Source organism: Catharus ustulatus, chromosome 15, assembly GCF_009819885.2.
Source record: "Catharus ustulatus isolate bCatUst1 chromosome 15, bCatUst1.pri.v2, whole genome shotgun sequence".
Lineage (NCBI taxonomy): Eukaryota > Metazoa > Chordata > Aves > Passeriformes > Turdidae > Catharus > Catharus ustulatus.
The window spans coordinates 9,244,899-9,263,865 of record NC_046235.1 but is presented as its reverse complement, the minus strand read 5'-3'; the positions used below and the strand labels follow the sequence as shown (position 1 = coordinate 9,263,865).

Genomic DNA, 18,967 nt, shown 5'->3' with positions numbered 1-18,967 from the left:
GGGGAAGATCTTGTGCCCCTGCTCCACCCCGGGTTTCTGCCTGCCTCTGCATCAGCAGCCCCCTCGCTTCCCTCGCTCCTCTGACTCCTGGAGGAGCAGGTTCAATGCACCCCAGCAGCATGCTGCCCATTGTTGTTTTGCTAGGCTATGTTTTTTTCATGGGACAGTGAGTGAAATCCAGCATAGGCTTTGACAAGCCCCAGGAAAAGAGGGACCAGCTGCTGCCAGAAGGATAACCGAGAGGGTGTTGAGAGCTGACACTTCACCCTGACTGCAACTCTGTGCTCTTGTTACAATACCCACAGTCGTTGTGGTGCCTGGATCAACAAAATGACTGTGGTTAGAAGAACTTTCCAAATTTGAAAGAGACCTCTTGTTTCCATGAGTTCCTACCCTGGTGGCACGCTGCATACTTTATTTTAATGTGGATTTGGTATCCAGCACAATTCCTTCAGCCTTTTCTGCCTCAGCCGCCTTGCTAAGGTTGATATGTGACTACACACAATCCTTTCCCCTCTACCATCTTGTCATGCCAAGAAATTCCTCAGATCCCACTGAATTCCACAAGCCACTTCATTCATACTCTTCAGTTCAATTAAGTTCCTTGCAGGGTTTATTTTGTTTGAACCCTGACCAAAGTTCCCAAGTGCTGTGTGTGTGCTCAGCTGCATGACTCCAACCTTGCTCCTGGGCTGTGCCGAGCCAGGCACCACTCACCTGCTTGGGGTACAGCCCTGCCTGGCTGTGGGAGTGGTGCCCGTCAGAGCAATGCTGTTGGGAAAGCAAAGGCATGAACCAGGTAAGAGCACAAGCAGGGAAACTATCTCCTCTCACCATCCATTCCCACTGTGCAAGGGAGAAGGAGCGGGAAAGAACTAATTAAAAAAAAGCCCAACAAACCAAAACAAACTAACGTTCCCGTGGGTGGGATGTAAACTCTCAGCAGTGATCCTTTTTTTCATGCACTCCCTGCATGACCTTTTGTCACCGGGAGAATATTGCCCTGGTCCCAGTCTCAGTCCTTACAGCTTCCCTGTAAGCTGTGAGGGCTGATGCGCGTGTCTGAGGGAGAGTTTGGAAAGGCGTCAGGTCCCTAATTCGTGAGAGCCTCTTCACGCCCCTCAGTCAGTCCTCACGGGGGGAATCTTGCTGCCTCGCTGACCCCTGGCCCTGTGACAGCTCCTTTGGACACTCACCGGGTATCACGGACAGCCTCACCTGCTCACAGATCCTCTTTCAAATTCTCCCTTCCTCCTTTCCCACCACTCTTGCCTCAACCAGGATATGAAGAATTGAAATTTTAACAAAACGGGGAGTTAGAATTAAATCCTAATTGAATTCTAGGCAATTTTAATTCAGCTAATTCAGACTAAATGGGGACGTTCATCGAATCAGTATAGTTTGGGTTGGAAGGACCCTTTAAGAGTCAGCTCGTCTCGTTTCCCGCAGAGCTGGGGATTCTGGTACCCAGGCGGCTGCAGGCATCCAGTGTCGCACGGGGCCAGCACTGGAGCATTTCGCGGATGCCGCACCCGGGGCCGGTGCAGTCCCTTGTGCCGGTGCCACCGGGGCTTGGGGGCTGCTCGGCGGAGCCCCCGGCGCCGTGCCGGGGGAGCGGCTCCGCAGCCCGGGCCGCCCCGCCTGCCGCCCCGCCCCGCCCCGCCGCTCCCCGCCCGCCGTCACGCAGCCGCCGCCGTCGCAGAGCCCGGGCAGGCAGCGGGGCAGCCGCTGCCGGAGGAGGCCGAGGCGGAGCGGAGCGCGCAGCTGCCGCCGCGGCGGGGGCAGGTAGGGCTGTCCCGGGCGGGGGTCCCGGGCCGCTCCCTCCGAGCCCGGCGCGGGGCGATGCGGGCGCCGGGACTCGGCCGCGGGTCACGCGTGGGAGCCCGCAGCGCCCAGGGCGAGTTTGCCCATCCGCGGCCCGTCGCAACGGAGATAAAACTGTGTCCTTACGTAATGCCGGGCATTGCGACACGGGGGCCTGCTCGGGAGGCGCGGGTGGCCGGCTCGTCGCGAGTGGCGGGGCAGCGCATCCCGGGATGCCGCCGGCCGCAGCGGAGGCCGAGCTCGATGGACCGGGCACTGGCCCCGTGACGGGAGCACAAAGGTCACCGGGCCACGGCGGGCGTGCGGCTCCTGACGAGCGCTTCAGCAAGCGGGATCCTTCTGCTCCTTTCCGGGAAGCAAAGGTCGAAGGTGGCTGTACCTGGCTGGGTTTAGCACCGTCTTGGCTCTGACATCCTTTTCACCTCGCTCCTCTGCACCCCTGGACCCTTCTTGCGGGTTGACAAATTCATTCTGACATGTACCAAAACCCCAAGCCTCAGGTCAAGCAGGCAAACTGATTTGTTCTTCGATTTTATTCTACTTATTCTCAGAATGTAGCTTTTTACTTGTGGGGAATAATGTCAGTTTAAAAATCCCCATGTCTTTGCTTTCCCCTCGCATACCAAGTACTGTGGGGTCACAGCAGCACCTGCCTCGATTCTGCCTTGTCAGTCCTTGCTGTGAACAACTCTCGCTGGAGGGGGAAAATGTCTTTGAGTCATTCAGTCTTTAGGTATTTGCAAAAAAAAAAAAAAAAAAAGGCTAGAAATTTTTTTTTCAGAAAATGGAGTGGAGCTGACTCATCATCAGTGACCAATGCAGGATTGTGTCTCTGGGGAATATTTATAGTGATCCCAGCAGAAACAGATCCCAGCTTGTTTCTCAGATGGGCTAGTGAGAACAGAGATGTGTTGCAGTTCATTTTGTAGGGTGCAGTGGGTGGTTGAATAATCACCTTTCTCATGGCATTTCACCTATAAATTTTTGTCAGAAATGGGCTTTTGCACTATAGCAATGACATTCCATAATAATGCCTCCCCCTAGCACTCTCCATCCAAGGATCCACCTTTTCTTCCTGCCTACATTTTGGGGTGTGTGTACGGGGGTGTGAAGGTGTGGGGGACATCACTGTTGGCTGCGGCAGCAGCAGGAGGGTGTTCTCACCCCTGGCACTGTTGGGATGGAGGCAGGATGCACAGCTCAGGCCCTTGTGGGCTTGGCATCTGCTGCAGGTAGGGAAAAGCACATCCGCCATTGGAGCAGATACTGTGTGAGCTGTCACATTGTGCTGGAAGACAAAATTCCATTTTATTTACTCATCCCCATTGATCTGGTGCTGGGTGTTCCTGCAGTGGGGCTGGGAGCTAGGGACATGTCCCTTCCTGAGTGCGCTGCCGGGGTGTGTCCTGGCCTGGGCCCTGCCATGCTGGTGGCATGGGGTGGGACAGCAGCACTGCTCTCCTCCTCTGTGGGTATTTAACCCAAACAGGTTAATTTAACATGTAGGGACTGTGTTCTTCCCTTGCAGTTTAGTAACTACAGTAGCTACAGCAAGCTGCGATATCCCCCAAGTTCATTTAATTGATGCTTACATTTGATAGTTTAATAAGGGGTTGCCATACAACACTGCAGTTCTTAATATATATGCATACAATTAAGAGCAGGTTGTCTCTTTCTTTAATTCCATAATTACTATAGCCTAAATAATAATATTTACATTTGCTTTTACGGGGTTTATTTCCTTTATGCTCCTCTGTTTATTGGGCTACAGAGATGCTGCATAAACCCTTCTTTAAATCTGCTCCATCATGCATGCAGTTCTAGAGCAAAGCTCCTGCAGGAAGGCTAGAATCCTGCAAGTGTCACAGGGATGCTGCACAGCTTTATAATGCTGGCAACAAAACAAATTGTGGACTCCCAGTCTTAAATTTTGAGTCTTAATGGTGCATGGATGCTACTACGGTCTGAGGCTCGCTGCACTCTGGTAATTCTGTAGCAGGGCTAGCCTGGGACCAGCAGCATGAACAAGGGTAAAAGATACAAAGAGGCTCTTTACTCCCGGGGGGGGGGGTTCTGTGGTTTATTTCTTCATGGCGTCCAGGGGGCAAAAGAGAAAGATTCCCAAGGACAGGGGTCTTTTCAAAAGTCAGGAAGAGGCTGGGGAATTGGCACCCTGTCAATGGAGTCAAGCAGAGGAGATAGGGTGAGTCCATAGGTATTACAGGGGTCAAGAGTCAAGGGACATACCATTCTTAATACATCTTGGATAGTGGGTTACAGAACATGGATTATATGATATTGGCGCAGTAGCAAGTTGGGACAAAACCTGTTGTTAAGTATTGTGTCTAATAATGCTGAGTATTTACAAACCACTTTTACTGGCTTCTCAAAAGCTTTGTGAATGTGCCCAACTTGATGTTTGACCTCTGTGTGACTGTGCATATATTTACAGGCGAGTGTGTCCTTAAGTATCTGCACAGTGAAGCTACTGAACCAGATCTGAAGCAGACTGTGTGCATGACTTGAAGGGATTTGGGATCTGGACCATAAAACCCAAAGTGTGGGGCCAGTACCAAGTTCCTCTGGGAGCCTGGGATGTTGTACAGGAACACTGGTGCCAAGTGGAACTGATGCCTGCCTCCAGCCAGCCATGGGATGGGGAGGGAGCTGGGCTGTGCTTAGTCTGAGAGCAAAGCCCCATCCTTTGTGGTATGTTGACACAACAGATACTGACTAGGAAATGACACTGCCCAGGCTGGGAGTCCAGAAAGGCACCTGAAAGCTGCTTCATTCCAAGGAATTATTTTTTCTTTAATGAAGGAGATAAATGACAAATAAATTAGTATTCTTTGTAACCTTGAGGCAAAAGATCCTCATGTGAGTTTTTCCCCGTGCAGACAGACTGTACCCGGTCACATAACCCGATGCTGTCTGTCCCTCCCAGCTGTTTCCAGCAGCTGTAATGTGTCCACCCTGCAGGAGCATCTTTTCATGCTTGCAGAGCCAGGGAGGTGGGATGTTAAGAACTGCTGGTACCATCAAGAAATGGTACCTAAGTTCAGATTTATTGGGAAAAAAAATTTTACTTTCTTAGTCTTGAATCTGATAGACTTCCATTGTCTTCATGGCAATTTTATTCTTATAATGGATTTGATTATTATCTTAAATTTTTAGATTGTTCCTTTCCCCATGTAAATATCATAAAGCTGATTAATATGGGCAGGGAAGCTTTAACCTAGGCATATATGACAGTTCTCAAGCAGAGGTGAGTTTTCCTTTGATTGCAATCAATCCTTGTATTTGCCAGGGCACCCTGTGGGTTTGCTGCTTTTTGGACTGAATTTGATTTAATTGCCCAGAACTGCATCATAGAGTGAAAACTTTGCCATCTGTGACTCTGGAAAATATTCAAATTTGGTCTGCTGTAATGAAATCTTCACTGGGACTTCCTCTTGGGACTTGCAGCTCCAAAGGGAGCTCCTGGAGGTATGCTCACAGCAGCACTTGAAGCATACTCCTCCCCAGTTCAGGTTTTCTTCAGTCATCACTTGCACTATCGTGTTTCTTACTCAAGAAAACCTGAATATTTTCCCACTTAGAGCACATTACAGATATTCTACTTGGCCTGCTCTGTGCGGGTGTTGAGGTCCACAGTCACACTGAGCTGTTTGCACAGTTGGACAAGGATAAAAGCAATGAATTCATTTCCATCCAAACAAAATCTGAGTTAATGTGCAGGGATCCCACTGGTGAAAAGCAAGGGCACTTGGCCATGGCCATTCCTTGATCCTTTAAGAGTTTGAATCCCTGCTAAGCATGCTTGTCTTACAATCTGTACTCGTGCAAGATGTAATCAGTTTTGTTTTCCATCTGTTTAACAAGAGGCTTTTTATTAACCAGTACAAACAGAAATAATTATTTTTCTTTTGTTCTTGCTGACAACAGCAAGGTTAACCACCAAGTACACAGCTCCTAGTGTTTTCCACACTCAGCAATTTTAAACACCTTGCTCTATGTGTGTTATATGATTTGCCTTAAAACCAGCAGGGATTTGGCTCTCAGTATTGTCCCCTAATTACGGTAAATTGTCTAAGTGGAGCTCTCAGGTCTCCCACTGTTCCGGGCCTCGATTAGAGCAGCGCAGCAGCCTGGCACAGCTCATGCACCTGATGAGCCTGACCACAGCCAGATGTGATACACAGGCATAAGGGAACAAAACCTGGCTTCATGGGGTTTGGAGAAGAGAAAAACGTGACTGAGAAAATCCAACCCAAAAGCATACAGCATTAATTTATGAAGAAAATATTTTGATTTTATGAAGTGACTCAAAGAGACTGTTGATAAAATAGATCTAACAGATTCCAAGATGCAACTGGCAGAGCGGTGCATTATCTTTGAAAGCAATGCTTACTTGATTTTTCAAATGTGGAGATTTGTAATATTTTAAATTTTTGATTATGCTAAATGGCAATATCCATCAGAGGGTTCATGTGGGGCTGGGCTGCTCTTGCAAGGTAGAAGCATTTGCTGTGCGTAGACAGCTCTTAATGACTCCTGCCATCTCTCTCCTGAGTGTTGCTTGACTTTGGGTGGTAATTTCCAAGCAGGGTATTGTGTTTGCTTCTAGTGACTTCAGTGAAGAGGAGAGGAATTACAAAAATATGGTAATACCTTCTTAGGGTTTTTTTTTCTACGTATGTTTTTGGGGTTTTTTTTCCTTTTTGTTCTCCCTTTTTAAGGCTGATTTTGAATATAAACATTATATCCTTGCTTTTATGTTTTTACAAAACAAACCCAAAGCAGAGGAATTTAGGTCCAATATAAGCAGCTAAAACTGCTTTGGAATATGAATTAAAAAATATATATATTTTAACTCTTTAGCTGGTTGTGTATTTCAGGATGCATTTTAATACTGGACTATAACTGGAAAGAAATGACATGCACCGAAGTAGTCTGAAACTGAAGCTACATCATAGTGTGTGTCCTTGTATCCTACTTCATGTTCTGAAAAGACTGTTTGCTTTTATTTAGCCACCAGATCTGTTTTGTTCCCTCTAGGATAGGGATTCTTCCTTTATGCAATAGCAATATCCTGCTTTAACAGGCACCAGCTTGTTGTCTAGAGTGCTTGGGGTGCTGAGTGACTGCTTGAAAGTCCCTAGCTGATCTTCATGGGGTGGTGAGCTTGCCTGAGAACTGCATCGCAGACTGCAGCCAGAGAGGTATTAAAGCACCCTTGTGTCCAGAGCAGATTTGTGTGGGATCTAAAGGAATCGTTTTCTGCTGACATTCAATACTCTGGAATAAGAATGTCAGGCAGTTTTTTAAGCATTTGCATGTACATGTAGTAAACTGATTAGTACTTTTGAATAGCCAAAAAATTTATGAATAGGGAATTTTAGTGCAACATCTGGTATTGAGAAGATTAGCTTTATATGTACAATTTATCTACTTTGCTGTATTGAATTTGGAAATCTTGTCTACAAAGACAGAAGATGTGCACCTTTTCAGATGGCTTGACTTTGTCTCCCCTAAAGAAGTGACTTTATTTGAATAAGGGAGTAGAAATTATTGTACCTGGATAGCAAAGGAGATTTGCTTGGTTTGCTCCTCTTGGGATCCTATTTTCTCCTCTGCATATGGTGAGACAGTTTTCCCAGTGGCTGAGAAGATGGGGTGCATTTACCTCTTTTGCAGGAGGCCACTGAACTAAGAATATCAGGGCCTGCTGGAGATGAGAAAGTGAGGACCTCCATGGCAGTGGGCGTATCCCTAAGAAACAAAATACAGGGGAGAAAGCTGCCCCCGCAGTCTCTCTGCCACTGGCCTGGGCTTTTGCAGGGAGCTCCAGTCTGCAGTTTGCTGCTGAAGAGATGTTGTGGTTGCCCTCCAGATTGCCTAATTTCACAGGGTGGCCTCCCTGCAGTCTGAATTTTTCTTAGCAAGCTCATTTTTTCTCAGCTGCACAGAAAAACACTTAAAGGTCAATGTCTAAGGAGACGTCTTAACCCATTAGTAGCGATAGCAAAGTCAAAGAAAACTGAAGCATAAGAATGAGCATTTATTGATTTTGCTGACATAAATGTTATCCATTCGCTGAGGTGAATTAGGGGAAGAGTTCCTGATGGTAGATGCTTGTACTGGATACATTTCCTTACTGAATGAGTTGGGGCCCTAATGCGTTGCATCATAATGCAGAGATACATTGTAAGAAACAGGATAAACATTTCCAAGATATGGTTTGAAAAAAACGTAAGTTCCTTCATGCAGTTACACTGATAAGAAAACAACAGTTAACTCTTCAGAAAGGCATTAGAAAGTTCCTTTAATTTTAATATATATTTGCTCTGCAGCCTGTTTCACATTCTCAGTGGCAAGTACATGGTCATTGCTGCTGCTGGCTCTCAAGCAAAATGAAATCACACTGTTTGCAATAGCTGCTTTCTTCAGTCTGTACTTAAGTGATGGGCAGGGGATACAAAATGAAAGAGGCTGAAATGGGCTTAAGTTTCTTGCTGCTTAAGGGAATTAAGTAAGTTTCCAAACTCTGTTGTTTCCTTTTATTATTTCTTAAATTTTCCTTTCCAGAAAATGGCTGTTCCACCTGCTTATGCTGACCTGGGCAAATCTGCCAGAGATATTTTCACCAAGGGATATGGTAAATAAAGCCAAAATAAGTTTGGTCTTTTGCTGTCTACTTGATTCCTGAAACTATTCAGATTTTATTACTCTCCCCTGAGAAATACTCCAATTATTTCCATTAGAATCCACAGAATCACAGCTTCACATTGCCCTTGCTGTTTGGAAAGGGAGGGTAACTTACTTTTCTTTGGATAAAATTCTTCCTGTTCCCTGTAGAACTGTTGTTGGTTTTGAGAGAAAATTCTGTGCTGTATTTTGGCTGCGCCCTTGTGTTCATGAACAGGATCACTGATGGCAGTAGTTTGCTTTTGAACAGAATGCTGCTCACTGTGAATAAAAGTATTATTACCTAATTTGGTCCCAATTGCATTGCTGAGGTCAATAGGATTCATCAGTCAAGTGCTATCTGAAGTGAGTACAAGCTGCTGCTTAGAAACACATGGTTTGATAAATGTGCCCTTGGTTTAACTACTTAGTATTTCACTAATTTAGAAGAGATTAGAATGATTTAGAAGAGAGTTTTAAGAAATAATTTAGAAATGCTTTACAAATCAACATATATATGATTCATATTTTTTACTCACTATCTAGGTTTTGGGTTAATAAAGCTTGATTTGAAAACAAGATCTGAAAATGGACTGGTGAGTTTGGAAGCACATTGAAATCAAAAACATTGCAGTGGTTTTGTGATTACTGTATATTTCTTTTTAAAATAAATGTATTTGTATTTATATGAACTAATATTTGAGAAATTATAATTAACGATACATTCTACAACTATAAGGATTTGCTGGATTGCATATATGTAGGTATTGACAGATACATATATTACATGTATAAATTATTTTTTTTTCTTTTAGGAATTTACAAGCTCAGGTTCTGCAAACACAGAAACTAGCAAAGTCAGTGGTAGTTTGGAAACAAAATACAAATGGGTGGAATATGGATTGATGTTCACAGAGAAGTGGAACACTGACAACACACTAGGCACTGAGATTAGTCTTGAAGATCAGGTAATTTTGTCTCCAAAAAAGCAATTTGCAAATTCACTTATGCTGATCTCTAATTGGAAATCCAACCAGTGAATTTCTTTTCTGTTCAGCTTGCACGGGGCCTGAAGCTGACCTTTGACTCCACCTTCTCTCCTAACACTGGGTAAGAAGTGAGTAAGCTGAAGTGACAAAAAAAGCATTTTAAACTTTTTTGTCCTGAGATATCAAGACAGATAATAATAAGCCTGTGTAGGATGAAATCATGTACATCTCACTTAAATCTTAGTGTTAATAATCCCTTTTTAATCCTTAGCTATAGCAAGCAAACTTATACACAATAGCTTGAAAATTATAGTTAGAATTAGAGAGTGAAGAAAAAGTCGTGGTTTTGCTCTATTGTGTGTTTCTGGCCATGTCAGAGGATGAACTGCTGCCTTAAAAAAAACACTAAACAAGTCAGCTGTAATGCAAAGCTTAACAATCTCCAGGGGCCAGTTGGCCACAGCTCTGATAGGTTGACACAGAACTGGGCTCTTGTCCCGAGCTGAGTTTATCATGTGAATTCTTGCAGGTCGCAGTGTGCCTTGGTGGTGGATGGGTATTTCTGACACAGTGATTGGATGCCATGTTTTATGTCGGCCAGAGGGATTAAGCAGCAGCTGTAGGTCTAGATGTTGGTTTATTTTTTTCCCCTGATTATCTTTATGCAAGATGTGCTGCCATTGAGTCAAAATACTCTGCACGTTAGCTTCCCAGAGCAGCAGACTGCACTGCAGGCTCTCAGGGTAATAGTCCTTGGGGAGCTTTCACCCTGTCTTTCAGATTTAGTGGTGTGCATTGTCAACTGCTTTCAGTCCACTCCTAATTCTAGATTAATGAGATATTTTTGTTAATTAGAATAATCTCAAGTAGATTTTTATAATCATTTCTTAACTGGTAGGATTCTAAGAGAAATTAAAAGGGAAAACCTTGTTCAAGAATGATGTTACAGGTCTAGAACTACTTCTTGGGCACCCCACAGACACTGTAGTTATGATTGCCTCAAGAGGACTGTTAAGTGTGGGTAAATGGAGTGAGATTCAATCCTGGTGTGACCTGGTTTAGTTTGACAGTGATGCACCATGTCTGAATATGAGATTTCATCTCCCCCTCCTTATTACTTACTGACTGTGATGAATCTTTCAGCAGGTAAAGTCATTTTTTGGAGCACTCTGTGTTCTCTCTGTCCCTGTGACACTGGTGGGAGAGGTACCGCTGACTTTACAGAAGTTGTAAATTAGTGCTTTTGGCACTCCTTCACTTTATTTCTGATTCTGCACAACACAAGAAATTCCTGGGTCTGAGCTAATAGTAATAAAAAAGAGATCAGTCTCTGTGTGGGTCTGATACAGCACCAATACTTGGAGGTTGTTTTTGTCAGTTGACATGAAAGGTTGATTTGAAATTTCAAATTAACCTGACTTTTCCAGAAAGATTTCAGTAAAGATTTGGTCAAAGACAGAAGACACTTGTAAAAAGAGATGAAAAAAAAAGTCTTAAATAAGAGTAGCTGAATATACTAGACATAATTCTCTGGCCTTGTGAGGGTCTGCACCCTTGATGTAAATCAACCTAAGGACACATGAGAAAATACTGTTCTGGCCAATAGTATAAAAATAAGCAGGCAACTCAGGAAAGTGTATTTCTGCCTTAACCTGGCAGCTTTCTGGTGGTTGTAATGACTGTAACCATTATCACAAAGTACCATAAGGATGGTGGGGATGTCAGAGCCACTGAAGCAGCCTGCTTGCCAGCAGAGACTTTCCCTCAGGAAACTGCAAAGTAGTGATTTCCTAATGTCTGTCACAGTAAATAAAATTACCCAGTTTACTAGGATTGTCTAAAAATTGTTTGTCTGGGACAGGCAAGCAAGTCCACTACTGTGGACTTCTGTTGGCAAACCTGTAAACTTCTACAGTTTCCATTCCTTCCCTGTACATACCAAATTTCCAAAACCATCGTATCAGTTGGAGATGAGGATATGGTTGTCACTTCCCATCTGTGTGCAGCTGTTTTTCAGAAAACGGTCCAGAAGTGCTTTGTGAGGCACCACACCACATTTTATTGCTCATTTGCAAAGAATTCACTGTAGCTGATTTAGGATTTTGTACAGACGAACACTAAGGTGATGTATCGTGTGGCTCTCCAGGGATGTACACATTGTCTTCAAGAAATATTACACTGAGTTAAAGTAAGTGGTATGATGGAATTGTTACCTACAGGTGTACCTTTGCAAAGATATATCTTTCTTTTCTCTTTAGGAAAAAGAGTGCTAAAATTAAGTCAGGGTACAAAAGGGAACACATCAACCTTGGCTGCGACATGGATTTTGATATTGCGGGTCCTTCGATTCGTGGAGCTCTCGTGCTTGGCTACGAGGGGTGGCTGGCAGGCTACCAAATGACTTTTGAGACAGCAAAGTCTAGAGTAACCCAGAGCAACTTCGCTGTTGGCTATAAGACTGATGAATTCCAGCTTCATACTAATGTGTAAGTACTGGCAGACAGGCACTAAACAGGAATTTGGAAGGATTTTGCTGCTTACTAAACAAGTGAAAGGGTCAGAGGTTCAGCAATGGTGAACAAGGGAATGGTGAATTTGAAATTAATTCTTCGTTAAAGATGTCAAACTGTGTTTTTTTGGCTGCATTATCTTTTCTTAGAATTGGGTGGGTGAGGAACTGGAACTCACTGAGCACCCAAGGGTCCAGTGTCAGTCTAGCAAATAAGGACTATTAGAATCCATTAGTGATATAGTAAAAAAAGCAAGTTATAAAAATACTTTTTGTGAAAGCTGAAATGAAAGCAGTGTTTTCCTTTTACACCTGTCAACATCCAACAAAACAGTAGTTTGATGTGTAGAGGAAAGAGCTAATCAGAGGATGAACAAAAACAGGCAAAAGGGAGTGACTGGAAGAGATAGGGACTGAGTTTGTTTTAGGTCTGGAAGGGATATGGTGTAAAAGTTTATTTGGTATTGCAGCTTCTAATAATCTATTTACACAAGTATTTGTCCTTTCTGAATGTATCAACAGTGGGAAACCAGGATCAAATTCCATGAAAACCATAATTTCTCTGTCTCCTTTTTCCTCCTAAAAAGGCAATTTATGTCTTTGGAGAAGACAGTTTTTAAAGATTAGGCAATCCCTAATCTATTCTCCTGGTCCCCCTTTTCTGTGGCCTTGGGTAATTGGATATTTTGCATGTAGCAGAGCTATTCCAGGCTGTTTCCATCTGGGGGCTGAACAACTGTTCTGCCTTCTAGAGCTACTTCTTCAAAGGCCTGTTCTGTTTCATGCTGTTTTGCAGTGAACTGGTTCAGGAAGCTGCTGCTGCCTTGCAGAACAATCGAACCCCCACAGCCCAGACAGTATGTTTGAAGGATTGCCAAAGCACAAAAATGTTGGCAGAAAACTTCCATCAAAACAATATGTGGGGTTCCCTTCACTCAGGAGTTAGAAGTTACTCCTTCAACCACAATGACTTTCAACTTAGTTGTGCTGTGGCAGTTCAAAACATTGTGCTATTGGCTTTCACTATAAAATGCTATGGTTCTTATTACTCTTAATTGAAGCAACAGCAGAAATTAAATAACAGCAATGGGGGCTCAGATCTGTTTCTTGTATTCCCAAGGGTCTGTTTCTCAGGTTGCTGTTACTGTACAAAACTACAAATGTATGATATGAATAGAAATCATATTATTAACAACTATTTTAAATAATAGATTAGTTAGCTGATTGATGTATTTCAGCTTTGAAAATGTGTCAGAGCTTTTATATAACCCCAGAAGGAGTTGTGTGTGGAACTCCCCTCACTAGACTGCTTGGTTTTTACATCTGCACAGGTCAGTGTTTCACTGGGATGCTGTGGCAAAGCAGATAATGTAACTAGGTAGGGCTTGAAGCATGTTTTTTTATTCCTGGCATTACACAAACCAGCTGGAGACTCTAGCAAGTTACTTGCCTTAAGAGTGCCTTAATAAATTAATTTTCATAGTGGACTAGTGTTTTTTTTTTTAATCTATATAAAAAGTGCTTTTATCTGCATAAAGAAGTTCTATTATTATTAGAGTTAAAAAGAGGTTGATTTTATTATTATTACTATTATTCTTTAATAATCAAAACAAGGGAGGTAGGGCTGGATAATTTCTAGTTTTAAATATGACTTTCCTCATTTTTTAAGCATAGCTCAGACCGCCCCCCCCGCTAATGTTGCAGGTCAAGACAGAACTGTGTGGGAACCTTGCACAAAATCTGCCTGTATAACCAGCTCTCCTCAGTCCTTTTTAATCCCTCCTTTTCTTGAGAGCCAAGCACATGCAGTTAATGTGAGCTTCAGTCTTATCTGAAGTAAGTATTGTAGTGTTTTTCTGGAAGAATTGCTCTAACAATTTAAAAGGCTGTTGCTATTGCTTGAACTTTTAAATAGGCACATGCCTATTATTGCTGTTTGTGCAACTGTTATGAACTAAAGAATACCGGACCAAAGAGGTAAAAGGGAAAAGATCCTAAATCTACCCCTTGTTGTAATCACTAAAGGTCTGGTGTACTCTAACAATTGGAACCAGATTATTTCAGTTCAGAAAAAACCTCAGATCTTCCTGGGGTTTAAAGCCTGTTTTCTACACAATGTTTGTATCCTGTCTTTAAGAAAATAAACAAAATATGGAAATTCTGATGCTCACTGGTTTATGAGAAGCGCAAGGCCTTTAGGAGTCTTTTGGTCTTGTTTTTATGATCTGCATGCTCTTAATGTTTTGCCTTTTATTTACCACACTTTATTCCTATGTGACCTTGGGGGCAGTATGAACTGGAAGTTGTGCTAATCATCATTCAGCTATGGACCAGTGCTGTCTGCAAAGTAAAATTAGTTCCATTTCTGTTTCTAGTTCATAGACCATAGCACAGATGTACCATAAGGACTGTTGCAAATGGAATTCATTTGCAAAAGCCTATAGACATGCACATTAAATTGGCATCTTCACTTGTGATACAGTTTCTCTGTGTCTGATAAAAGCATTCTGACATGGCAGTTTCAGGATGACTTGGGCTCTGTGACTGGGGTACAACCCTCTCGGGGCACAAGGAGACATTTGCCAGGGAAAATAATTATTTCAGAGACATGCAGGGAAAAATAAATCTCTCTACTACAAAGACTCCCATCTACAGGAAAGCAAAAATTGGAAGCTATCATTGTTGGTCTAATTTTTGGTAGTTTGTCATGGGGTTTTTTCCGTTTCAGAAGTTGCTGAAATATAATAATCTGCAATGAATTTAAGTTATCTAAAAATATCTTCATAACCAATCTGGCCTAATGTCTCTATCTTAGTTGTCTCAGGGATATTTAATGAAGTGTAAGTGGATGTTGTGCAAATAAAGCTCTTACTGGAAAAATAAAAGATGCTTGTTTTGGAGTGCTGCTTAAAACTACACTAATGCATTCCTTCCAGGAATGATGGAACGGAGTTTGGCGGCTCCATTTACCAGAAGGTGAATGATAAACTGGAAACTGCTGTGAATCTTGCTTGGACAGCTGGAAATAGCAACACTCGCTTTGGAATAGCAGCCAAGTATCAGATTGACCCAGATGCCTCTTTTTCTGTGAGTCCTGTGCATGTGCATTTATATGCAATTGAAAATATGTGCTTGTAAAGGAAATGGAAAGCAGCCTTTCCATCAGCAGAGCATAGTCTTAATGCACTTTTGTGCTGAGTAGTTGGCACATGGATCTGTTTGTTTTGGTTTTTGCAGCCTGAGAGCACAGCTGCTAAAACTGCAGCTGTGCAGTAGTTTTGGATTTTCCAAAAGAGACACAGAATGTTTTATTGTATTACTGGGCACTATTTTGAGACTGTTTTTGTGTCAGTCTGGAAAAAAAATAAAATTATGTTAATAAAACCAATCTTTTCTACAGTGACTTGAGATTTGAGATTTAAGTTATAGAAAAATTAACTCTAGATTTATTTGGGATTTAAAACTTGAAATCCCTACATGGCTAAAACCTGTTGCATAATTCTCCGGTATGGAGGACTTTGAAGAAAGATATTAAATAATTTACTAAATTTACTATTTATTACTAAATAATGCTTTATTGTTTCCCTTTAAGGCTAAAGTGAACAACTCCAGTCTGATTGGGTTAGGATACACTCAGACTTTAAAGCCAGGTAAGTCTATGCAGAAAAAAGTCAGAATCAATAAAGTGATACTTTGGTCTTGAAATATCAGAAGTTTTTTGGTGATAAAGTATGATGGGTTTTTTAAGATTGCTCTTGCTTGGCAAGGCAGTGATGAACTTTTCTAGGGACTATTCTGTTCATTTTGGATATCTGTTGGAAGCAGAATTATTAGAGACCATTGCCTACTGACCAGTCACATAGTCTCCCCTGTTGATATTAAATAAGTCTTGATTATTTGTGTCACAGATAAGTACAGTAATTTCACGACTATAAGGAGCACTTTTATAAGGTGCACCTCCAGGAGTCGGCAAATTTCGCAACTTTGTACATTATATAAGGCGCACCGGACTATAAGGCGCACTTTTTTTTTCAGCAAGGAGCTGCGCCGTGCACAACAAAGTAATGAATTACTGGCAGGTGCTCAATTTGCAAACATTTTTCACAGATTGGCGTAGCCTTTAAACGCAGCCCCAGGCACCCTCCCCGTGCCGCAGGCCCCGGCACTCCCCCCTGCCCCTGGCACCAGCTGGCATGGCTCATGGCTCCTAGCTCCCACCGCACGGCCATGGGTCCCAGCTTCCCCTGCCTGGCGGCCACAGCTGCCACGGGCCCAGGCACTCCCGCCTGGCACTGGCTGGCACAGCTTGGCTTGCGGCTCGGCTGCTGCGACCGGCGCCAGCTCCTTCCCTCCCCGCCTGGGCTGTCCCACTACGCCATTAGCGCGAGCCGCGCCGCGATCCCACCAGCCTGTGCCGCCCCGGCGCTCCGAGCTGCACTGCGATGCTGTCAGCCCGAGTCGTGCAGTGATGCCATAAGCATGAGCTGCACCACGATCCCACAAACCCAGCCCAAGTTGTGCAGTGATGCCGTAAGCGTGAGCCGCACTGCGATCCCGCCAGCTCGTGCCGCCCCCGCGCTCCGGGAGCCCTGTGCCGCGGCACCCCCGGTGCCACGGGAGCCCCGTGCCACAGGAGCTGTGGCCACTCCAAGCCAACCTAGAAGTGGGAGCTGGCGCGGGACGGGGCTCCTGCAGTGCCGGGGCTGCCGCGGCTCGGGGCGGCCATGGCTCCCACTTCCGGGTTGGCAAATTTCGCAACTTTATCCATTATATAAGGCGCACCAGACTATAAGGTGCACTTCCAGGTTTGAACCAAATTTTAGTCAAAAGGATGCGCCTTATAGTCGTGAAATTACTGTAACTAAATTTTTAATATTTCAGAGGCTTCCTATTGCTGAATTTATTCTTCTTAAAAATGTGACTTTCTCAAGGTCCCCTGACCCTGGAAGAGGACAATCTTACTGCTGCAAAATTAGTTTTAATGTAGTGTAATAAATCTGCTGCCAGAATACTGAGCAGATTGACATGAGATATTACAGCAGATGGGCTTGGGCTTTTTCTTACCCAGATTTTAAAGTGATTTAGAAAGGTGAGTATGTATCAAGGTCCCAGGTTTCTATAATTCTGGACTCTAAAATTAGATTAATCAGTAGACCAGCAGCAGTGAATTGGCTCAGAGCTTTAATTACTCTGAGTGATAAAAAGCAGAATCTATCATCATGGTTTATTACAAATTTCATAATTCAGAAAGATTTCTTGTCTGCAAATTGTTTTAAAATGCCCAGTCCTTCCAAGGCCAGCTGCCAAATCCCATTAACTTGGCTATCCAATAAATTAAAGCAGTAATAGACATAAAGCTCATTCCAAGTTTTAAGTTGACTTGTCTCTCCCTTGTCTCTCCCTTTTCTCTATTTTGCAGGTATCAAACTGACGTTGTCAGCTTTGTTGGATGGCAAGAATGTCAATGCAGGGGGTCACAAACTTGGTCTAGGATTAGAATTTGAAGCATAAGGAGTGATTTCACAATTGCTAATCTGAAAATACAGCATAGCTACCTTCAGAAAATAGTGTACCTTTCAATGTTTTGTCTGGGATGCAAGTGTTGCTACTATCTGTCCTGCTAGTCCTGGGTAAAGACAGCTAAGCTTTAAAAATTATGTTGTTAAAGAAGCAGAGACAAAATCATAAATAAAAAATCCTAGCTTTTTTTCTTCGTGTAATTGTTCATCACATCTGTCAACTGCTACGTGATAAGAAGAAGGAAGGTGTTGATTACCTCTACTAATATATTGATGGCACAAGGAATGTGTTCTAAAATCTGGGAATTGCATACCACTATATTGTATTGTTCGTTGTGTAAGTAAAATGTTCTGGTATCTAAGGTTTCAGTCAATGAGGAAATGTGCTGAGTTGTCTGAAAAAAGGGATTTTAAAATTTATTCTTTTAGATATGTGTTTCATCAATGGTTTGTTTTACTTGGTTATTCCATACCTTTGCTGTCTCCAGAATGCTTTAGGTTGTCCCCCTTGTCGAAGTCCTTGTGGAGGAGGTTTGATGTGACTCAGCCAATACTGCCTGTCCTGTGTTGTGGTTCCTTCCCCTTGCACTGATGGAAAAGCTTTTAAAATGGACATAATCAGGGAAGAGTCTTTGCAACTGCAGTCGTATAGTTGCATTACTAATTCTGAAACAGAGTTTCTTTTATTACCACTTTTTTTTTTAGCAACTAAATGGGTACATTTTTAGAGAGTCTTCCATTTTGTGTGGAACTGGACCCCAAAATGCTGTACTTGACACTACTGAAAATGGATAAAAACCCCAAACCTGACTTGAATAAAATATTGAAATATCATCTTTTACTCTGTCTTTATATTTATTATGAAAACGATTTCATCTACATTTGGGGCTCCAGCAGAAGACTGGCAACATCGTGGTACATGCTTTGTACCACACAAACCAAAAATACTTAGCAGAATTAAATTCCAGACGTGGCACAGTTCTTAGTGCTAAGTTCTGATAGCTGCACATTTACACATGTGTTTATCTCGTGGATAAAACAACATAACGTGACTTATTTGTCATTTTTTACAGAATTAAGTAAGTGAATTACCTCTCTGTAAAAAAATAAGCGTGGGCAATGAACATTTATGAGCTTGGATCAACTTTAGTGGGTGTTCATTAGTATTTTTTATTTTTTCACGCCATTGCCGTGGGTGGCTGCAGATGGCAAGAGCTGCGGTGCAGGAGGATGTGCCCGATGAGGCAATGCCATTGCGGCTGCGAAAGACTGCAGAGCCACCTCAGCGACAGCCAAACTGGACAGTGCTGATTTCACTCTTACCGGGAGCCGTTCCTGCGTATTTCCCATCTCAGACATTTAACCCAGCACTCCTGGGAGAAGCGGACCCCTCCAGACATCACCGATCCAAAAGAACCATGTGAAGTCAGCTCCCAGGA

The 18,967-nt window shown here is 43.1% G+C and overlaps 1 protein-coding gene across 1 annotated transcript; it reads left to right on the top strand.

Moving 5' to 3' along the window:
• Positions 1–1,663: 1,663 nt before the first annotated feature.
• VDAC1 (voltage dependent anion channel 1) lies at positions 1,664–18,362 on the top strand. Its single transcript, XM_033073118.2, has 9 exons — positions 1,664–1,785; positions 8,413–8,482; positions 9,058–9,107; positions 9,327–9,479; positions 9,569–9,621; positions 11,759–11,986; positions 14,946–15,096; positions 15,602–15,659; positions 17,429–18,362. The coding sequence occupies exons 2-9, from the start codon at positions 8,416–8,418 to the stop codon at positions 17,518–17,520; spliced, it is 852 nt and encodes a 283-aa protein (XP_032929009.1). The 5' UTR covers positions 1,664–1,785; positions 8,413–8,415; the 3' UTR covers positions 17,521–18,362.
• The last annotated feature ends 605 nt before the right edge of the window (positions 18,363–18,967 follow it).

Coding starts and splice junctions, on each gene's coding strand:
- VDAC1 (XM_033073118.2), top strand. CDS start 8,416: ATGGCTGTTCCACCTGCTTATGCTGACCTGGGCAAATCTGCCAGAGAT. Junction 15,097..15,601: donor ACCCAGATGCCTCTTTTTCT/GTGAGTCCTGTG, acceptor TTTCCCTTTAAG/GCTAAAGTGAACAACTCCAG. Junction 15,660..17,428: donor CACTCAGACTTTAAAGCCAG/GTAAGTCTATGC, acceptor TCTATTTTGCAG/GTATCAAACTGACGTTGTCA.